The sequence below is a fragment of the Phyllostomus hastatus genome, unplaced genomic scaffold (genome assembly GCF_019186645.2).
Source record: "Phyllostomus hastatus isolate PE091 unplaced genomic scaffold, TTU_PhHast_1.1 phas_scaffold_585, whole genome shotgun sequence".
In the NCBI taxonomy this organism is placed as follows: domain Eukaryota; kingdom Metazoa; phylum Chordata; class Mammalia; order Chiroptera; family Phyllostomidae; genus Phyllostomus; species Phyllostomus hastatus.
In genome coordinates, this window is record NW_025334037.1 from 6,065,023 (window position 1) to 6,073,456 (window position 8,434).

At 51.3% G+C, this 8,434-nt stretch overlaps 1 protein-coding gene across 1 annotated transcript; it reads left to right on the forward strand.

The window, feature by feature from the left end:
* The first annotated feature begins 1,922 nt into the window (after positions 1 to 1,922).
* On the forward strand, positions 1,923 to 6,730 carry LOC123810134 (calcitonin gene-related peptide 2-like). Its single transcript, XM_045825614.1, has 5 exons — positions 1,923 to 2,047; positions 3,111 to 3,205; positions 3,456 to 3,602; positions 5,591 to 5,772; positions 6,358 to 6,730. Exons 2-4 carry the CDS (start codon positions 3,120 to 3,122, stop codon positions 5,748 to 5,750), a joined length of 393 nt encoding a protein of 130 aa, XP_045681570.1. The 5' UTR covers positions 1,923 to 2,047; positions 3,111 to 3,119; the 3' UTR covers positions 5,751 to 5,772; positions 6,358 to 6,730.
* Positions 6,731 to 8,434: the final 1,704 nt, after the last annotated feature.

Below are 8,434 nucleotides of genomic sequence, written 5' to 3' on the forward strand. Positions count from 1 at the left end.
GGGGAAAGGGATGCAGAAGTCCCCCTTCTTTTTACAGGGATTTGGAAAGAAGGACCTCCTAGTAAAAGTTGCTTAGGTGTCCCTGGTTGCATCCAAAAGCTAGTTCAACACTTTGGGCACAGAGAGCCCTTGCCACTATTAAAGAGGAACCCCTCAGGGAGCAAGGCTTGCTGGTCTGAGTTTACACAGGTCCTGGGAGTCCTGCCCTGCTGCGCGTCCGCTACAGCCCCCAGCCACGCTCTAGGTGTCTAACGGCGTCCCAGTGGGGCGGGGCGACTTCGGCCCCTGCAGCCTCTGAGCACTCTGCTGGCTGCAGAAAATGAGGCCCGGAGGCCTAGACAGACATCCCCTGGGCCTCTTTCTGAGCCGCACAAGCGAGTAGAACCAGCCGTGGGGATCCCACAAGTCTCGGGCTACGCCCTCCCTGCCCCGCACTCTGGGGTAAGGCCTCGAGAGCTAAGCAGGGACCGGCGGGAGCATTTGGGTCCGCAGCCCCAGGGCGGTGCAGGGCTAGCCTGAGGCCCTGTTGGTGGGTGGCGCTCCCTCACTTCCTCCGCATTGCCCCGACCTCCCAGCCCAATCTGCGGCCTGAGCTAGAGTCTCCTCTCGGAGCCAGGGTGCCTCGAGCGCCGACGGTGTGGACCCGAGAACCAGGCTTTCCTTAAGAAAAAGGGAGAGGCTGGCTCCGTGCGCGAGGATGTGCGTGTGCCTATGGGTGTGCTGGGGGCGGGGGCGGGGCGACAAGGTGTACCCCTGTGCATATAAAACGTGACTGTTTTCCAAAGCAGAAAGTCTTGGGGTTGCTCTCTGGTCCCGGTGAAGTTGGTTTGGGTGGGTGCGAGCGCTCATTTGCAAACAGCTGGTGCGGGCGCTTATGTTTCGGCGAAGGCTGGCTTATCTGCGGAGACTGGTGTGGGAATGCGACAGGCAGGGCGTGTGGCTGGGGTCCAGGTATGTAAATGCCGGACTTGAGCCCTGCGGGAAGCGCGAGGGCGCGCCCCTGCCCCCTGCGGGTCTGTAACTGGGTGTGAAAGGCCGACGGGCTCCTTTCGGGCGTGCTGCGCTCACTCTCCTGGGTGGGTCGGCGCTCCCGCGGCCTGCTTAACAGTCAGGCGCTTCAGGAAAAGTGAGTGTGGGGCGAGACGCGCAGAGACCCGGGCACAGGCTGTCCCGCCCAGCAACTTGGCAACAATGCCAGAGGCCCCGGGCAGCTGTGTAAATCAACACCCGCGCTGTCGGGGAGGGTCCCCGACGCTCAACTCCATTTCGAGGATTAGGCAGCTAGAAAGGGACGCGCACACAGCGCTAGTTTAGCGCCTTCCCCAGTTCTCTCGTTCACTTCTACCTGTCCCAGAGGAGTGAGGCTCAAGGGGCTTGGCTGCCAGACTGGAAATACAACTACTTTGCGGGGGTGGCAGGGCGCCAGGGCGAGAGGGGTGGGGTGCCCTAGGCGGGTGGGGAGGGGGAGGGAATGAAACAGAGGATGTCAGAGGAGCAGCCCAGGTGGTCCAAAGACAGCAATCTGTCAAGGCCCTTCTATGTCACCACCCCCCTCCTTCAGCTTGCGCTGTTTCCGCTGAGATACCTTTAGACCCCAGGACGGCCGTTCAGCCCCCTGGGGGTCCAGCTGGGGGCTGCACTGGCGTGGTAGGACGGGGGTGCGAGGCCGGGTTCAGGCGCCAAGAAAAGTGAGAGTAGTCACTTTTGGTGACTCCAAATTCCCCGATTTGTCCCCACTTTCTGGACGTCGAAGGCTCTCCACCCTCACCCAGCCCTCAAGCTCTCCAAGCAATGACCTCATTGCAAAAGACAGTCTGAGCGGATGGCTCTCCTCCCTAGTGGACCGGTGCCGGGAGCGGGAGCAATGACGCAATCGGAGCTGGTCGGTCCTGGCCACTTTGGATTGGCCGCGCGGGCTCGTGGGGACCCCCCTCCCACTATCACTGGAATAAGAGCCAAGAGCTCCGCGGGGAAGACGCCCACAGCAGGCGTTGTGTCCATCCGGGTGGACCGGCCGCTTGCACTCTCCTGCAACTCAAGCCTCCAGGTGAGGAACTTCTACCCACTCCACTTTAATAACCTGCTTCAGGGTTAGTTCACCCAGTTTGCTCCACTTGCCTGCCTGCTTGCCTTTCCTTTGCCTCTCACGACCATCTCGGCCCAGCTACAGACAGGTGCTTCTAGCTCTTTGTCCCTCTTGGGAGAAAGGCGGGTGGTTGGGGCCATCGGCGCGTTTTCTTCTAAGTAACATCAGTGGAACCCCAAGCACCCCCAGGGTTTCGCCTGGCTGCTGGAAGCCCCGCGAGTCCAGACAGGAGAGTCTGCGGCCCTCGTGTTGGTGCCCGTCAGTGTGCAGCATCCTGCCGGAGTTTGGTGGGTCTGGCAGTGCCCTGTGCGGTCTCTGTCCGCAGGGACCCCATTTCGGCCCTGGGGCTGTGGAGCCCTGAGTCTTCCTCCGAGGCGCCTCCAGCCCGCGAGTGTCCCTGGGACAGTCAGTGGCAGGGACCTGAGGCAGTGCAAGTTAGCGAACCCAATAGTGGGCTCAACTCGGGGTGCCGGCGCCTAAGATCTGCAGCCAAAATGCGTCCCAGTGCAGCCTGGAGACACTAGTAACCCGCATGTTAAGTTTTCCCCAAATTCAAACCCACAGCACTCTTCCAATTTATGCTTCCCACTTTCCTCTCTGCCGACTTAGCAGGAAGTTCAGCCTAGGGGAAGGTGCTCCCAGATTTCTCGGTCCGGAAAAGACAGGAGATTAAGTATACAGCAGGGCGGGTCCGCGCCTGGTTTCTGTATAGGGCCAGAGGTTTGGGTGTGTGTGCACGCGGTCGTTTGTGGCTTCTCTCTGGCTTCCCGCAGAACAAAGCCAGAACTCTCCCATTCTCACCCCAGGACATTTGTTTCTGCTCTACCAAGACATTTACTAAAATGTATCTTTTGAGATTCACAACAGCCCGTGTGGCAAATGAACAGAACGGAGGCGTGAAGAGGTGGGGTAACCTGCCTGAGGACACAAGGCGGGTGTGGCAGAGGCAGGACTGGAGCCTAGGTCTGCAGGCTCCAGGCCACACTTGTCCCGGTGCCACAGTAACATTATTCTCCTTTTACAGAGAGGCATCATGGGCTTCGGGAAGTCCTCCCCCTTCTTGGCTTTCAGCATCTTGGTCCTGTGCCAGGCAGGCGGCCTCCAGGCAGCACCATTCAGGTGAGACAGCCTGAAGGTACTAGCCGCTGCCCCTGGGACCGGGCAGTTCTGTGCCTCTGAAGTCACAACAGAGGCTCCTCGTGAATCAAGCGCCCTCAGGTGGACAGTGGCCCCAAGCCCTGTGGGCTGGGAGTGGGGAGAGAAGGGCACATTTTCAGGGCAAGTCACAGTGAGCAGGAGGACTGGCTGCTTATCTTGGGGAGGGGCCAGACTGGGACTTAGAGCCTGTGTTGGGATTGCCCGTCCCTAGGTCGGCCTTGGAGAGCCTCCCGGACCTCGACCCTGCTGCACTCAGTGAGAAGGAAGGGCGCCTCCTACTGGCTGCACTGCTGCAGGCTTATGTAGAGAGGAAGACCAATGAGCTGGAGCAGGAGGAGCAGGAGACAGAGGACTCCAGGTAAGGCTCCCCACCCACCTTGGCATATCCAGGAGGACATATCCTAGGCAGGTAGGGAAAACAACATCTGGCCAGGAGTCCAGCAGGCTGTCATTCACCAGGCCCTGGAGCCCAGCCATTCTCATGCTGCATGGGAGACAGAGGTCCAGGGACAGCAGGAGGGATTGTAGTTAGACATATTTAAAAGATCCATTTCTGAAAGCTGTTAGGAAATGAAATGAGGAGATGTGGCATCACTTTCTCTGGGAATTGGTCTTGCCCCACTGAGGAGATGACCCAGCATCAGATGAATTAAGACTGGTAAGTTTAAAGCCAGCAGGTGGACCCAGTATACCTCAGGGTGTGTTAGAAATTTAACCTGTGTGTGCTGGTCTCTCACACCTGCAAGGAGACTTTGTTGCACATGTGCAAGGTGCCGCCAAAGGCCTTGCAGAGGGTGGGGTCAGGTAGAGCAGTGTCTGAGGTAGGATCTCTGCAGATGTGCATGCTGTCACTGGGCTGGGGCGAGCACCCTTCTCCAGTTCCACCTCCCTGTGCATCCTAAGCTTGGAGCACACACCAACTCCTGCTCTGGCCCCGGCACTGCCCAGTAAGAGGCACGGTTGCACCTGCATCTGCCCTGAGAACCTCTCTGCAGAGCATGAAGTCCTGAACAGCATGAGGAAGGCCAGGAAATGTCACTCCTTCCCCACCACAGCCCTTCCCCACACAGCCCTGGCTCAGCAACCATCTGAGTTCTAACGGAGAATGTGTGAGCTGTCCTCCTGCCTGTCCCTCCTGCTGCTGCTCTAAGTGAATCAAAATGACTCCTTCCTGGTCTAACCTGCATGACTGCTCCCAGGGGCCAACCCAGTGCATGGTATTGTTTGGCATGTGTTTTCTTGGCAGCCTGGACAGCTCCAGAGCTAAGCGGTGCAGTAATCTGAGTACCTGTGTGCTGGGCACATACTTGAAGTACATGAACAACTTTCATATGTTCTCTGGCATCAGCTTTGGGCTGAAACACCCAGCAAGAAAAGGGATAGAGCCAGCGGCTTGGAGATGGGTAGCTACCCCAACTCTGAGTTGCTCCAGGATTCCAAGTGAAATCCTTACACTCCCTCCTGATTTCCTTTCTTGCTCTCATTGAACTTCATGCATGCATATTTCAATTTGCTTGCTCTTCAAGCTGGTACTGGTAGCTTTGTTTATGACAGAGAATGTTGGGGATCTCAGGATGGAAGGCAAGAGAGAGCAGGACCTATAGACAAGGTTCGAGGTAAGAGAGTGAGGGAAGCCTAGAGATCACAGCAGAACCCTGCAATTTCTGCTGTATCCCTCATGCATCATCCTTGATGAATAAACCTTTGTTCTAAAAGGGTTTACACTTGGTGGTCATTACTCTGGTCCCTCTTCAAGGCTTGAAAGTGCCCAGGGCCTATGTTTAAGAGTAACACTAGCCTCAGGGTAGCTGGATACAGGGCCTGGTGAGTGGTCCCTGGGAACCAGCTCCAGCATCAAGAGCAGGTGTGCTGAGGAGTAGGTAATCACTTCTTGGAAAGGATCTTGCAAGCCCTGTCCTCTGAGCCTCTTCCAGGTAAGATTTCAGGGAATTTTAATTTTCCCACAGGAAGTGGTTTTGTTGGTGCCCATGGCTGGAGCACAGCTTCTGTGTGCTTCTTGTGTTCCTGGGGTGGGGCTGGGCCTCTGCTGAGTACTCCTTCCTGATCTCAAGATCATTATATGTACATGATGATAAGGGCAATATTTCAGCATATGTCCCATGGTTAGGCACTGGGTTTCGTTTTCTTTTTCATGAAGGGCTGCTAGCAAAGTCTATCCAGGCCATTTCCTCTAATAGCTTTGATAACTGCATTTAGGAGAAACACTTATTCTTAAGTGGTATGTTGAAGAGCTACAATTCTTTTAGAGGAGGTCCCATGGGGTAGGCTCCTGATTCCAGCCTCTTACTAACAGGCTTTCTCTTCTTTCTCCATCCTGCAAATCAGTGTCACCGCCCAGAAAAGAGCCTGCAACACTTCTACCTGTGTAACCCATCGGCTGGCAGACTTGCTGAGCAGATCTGGAGGCGTGGTGAAGAGCGACTTTGTGCCCACCAATGTGGGCTCCGATGCCTTTGGTCGTCGCCGTAGAGACCTTCAGGCCTGAGATGCTAACCTACTCCAGGAAGGTGACTGCCTTTATACCGTTGGATGGGAGGGGAAGGGATTTGGAGGTTAACATCCACATTTTGAAATAAACTGAACCTGGTAGGTCCTTCAAATCCTCCTCTCCAATTGCATTCTTCCTCCTGATGTAGTGAGTTCCTTCTACAACTCAGCTTGAAGTCAGAGCACAAGGTCAGGCTGCAGAGATGCAAATTCATCTTTCAGAGAAGAAAAATAAACAAAAAAAATGCTTGCTCAATTCAGAAAAGGAGGGCTCTGCAAACCTTAGCCTGGGCTACTCCTCATTAATGAACTCAGGTTCAGAAAGCCCTCAACTCTTGATCCATGCTCATGGTTTCAGTCCAGAGGGCTGTAATCATAATACTACTGGTAATGTTCATTGTGACTATTGGATTGTTTTTATTTTCATTTGTTTTAAAAGCCTGCTTACATCTCATACCCATAATTTGTAAATGCTGTTTAGTTAAAGAAGCACTTCTGTACGTTCATATTCTTTTCAGTAATAATTCTGTTTATTGCCTTCTTATTCTCCTAGTTCTCATTCTTCTCCCTTTTCTTCTTCCTTTTTAAATTTTTCTTCATCTCAGGTTACCATGAAGCTGAACTCACCACTTCTATTAATTTCTGTTGACAACAACTTGGTGAGAAGGCCCCATGGAAGACATACATGTTTGCATCCTAATAGATAACAAAAACCAAACACATAAAAAACAACCCCCAAACCCACCCTTGTCAATCAAAAGGAATGAAATTGAATGCAAAACGAGCTAATTCCATATTTGTTGTGCATCCTTTTTATATTTGATTCTATGTGCAGTAAACGTGATAGTGTCTCTCATCAGCTTATCTGGTAGCAAACTGGTCCTTTGAGAGAGCTATCCTGTTGACCATGGCAGCTTTGCCAAACCGCAGGGGGACGTGACATCACTGCCTCTTGTGGCCTCTGCGGTGATGCTATGCTCTGTTGTAATGGTGATGCTATGCCTTGTTGTCTAAGAACCTGATTGTATAATTTGTTTAAGGAAATGTCAATATTGTGCCATTTGTGAACCTCATCAAGATTAAAAGCATATTTTGGATACATGTGTTTCAAGACCCTGGTGATTTATTTCAAATTCTTTTCTTATGTAATAATAATAATAGTTGACATTTTTTGAGTGCTTACTATAGACAAGACAATGTTCTAAGATAACACGTTATATCTATGAATTCATTTAATCTTCATGACAACTTTATGGAGTAGATATCATTATTATTTCCACTTCACATCTGAGGGAACAGAGGCACAGAAAAGTGAAGTCCAAGGACACACAGACTCAGGTGCTGGTTTCCAGGGCTATTGTTCCCTTACTGCTGTACTGCAGGCCTCTCAGCGATGGCTCCTGATGTTTTCCAGGGAACTGTGAGCCGTTCTTTGACCCGGCTTCCTCACATGGTAGACCATCAGATTTTGAAGACAAATGGAAAAATTTACACATATAAACAGCCTGATCTTTATCTAATAAAATGGTTCCCTTCTCCCCATCACTTTGTGCTTTGGGGTGAATGTTTGTGTCCTCCCACCCCTCACCAAAATGTAGGTGTTGAAACCTAATACCAAAGTGATGGTATGAGGATCGGGGGGCCTTTGGGAGGCGGGGCTGTTGTAAGGGCAGTCCCCTCAGCAATGGGATTAGTGCCCTTAAAAATGAGGCTAGAGAGAATTCCTTTGCTCCTTCCACTGCTGTGTAAGGCTGCAGGGAGAAGACGGCTGTGAATGAGGACAGTGTCCCCACCAGACACTGAATCCACTGGTGCTTTGATCTTGGATTCCCCAGCCTCCAGAACTGTGAGAAATAAATATTTGTTGTTTATAGGCTATCAGGTTTGTGGCATTTTTTAATAGCAGCTCAAATGGACTAAGACACTGACTTGGCTTCAGTGGTCACTTTATGGTCAATGATATTACATCTATGCACCATCTATTGCCCTCGACCCATGTATTATTACATCAATATATCCATACCTATTTCCCCATCTATCCTAAATGGAAAATACTCTTTAAACATAACCATGATCTGCCCTGGCTAGTGTGGCTCAGTGGACTGAGCTCTGACCTGTGAATCACAGGCTCACTAGTTCGATTTCCAGACAGAGCACATGTCTGGACTGTGGGCCATGACCCCAGAAGGGGGCATGCAAGAGGCAACCACACACTGATGTTTCTCTCCCTCTCTTTCTCCGTTCCCCTCTGTCTAAAAATAAAATAAATAAAAACCTTTAAAAAAACCCATAATTGAATTTAATAACTAAAATAAATTAATAGTAATTTCTTAGTTGTTTAATATTTCACATCTATTTATGGCTCCAATTCCTCAATTGCATGTGCATGTGTATTATACCTACATGTTATATAAAATATACTTATATATACACATGTGTATAAAATCAGAGCTCAGATTAGGTCTTCACATTGCTGCTGGTTGATATGTTTTAAGTCTCCTGTAATCTAGAGGCTCCCCCTCCATCCTTTTTGCCCCCTCCTGCAATTTATTTGTTGGAGAAACTAGGTTATTTGTTCAATAGATTTTCTCACATTCTGAATTTTGATGCCTACATCCCTGTAGTGAAGTGTATAACATGTTCCCTGATCTTCTGTTTTTCTTGTGAGTCAGAGCTCTAGTG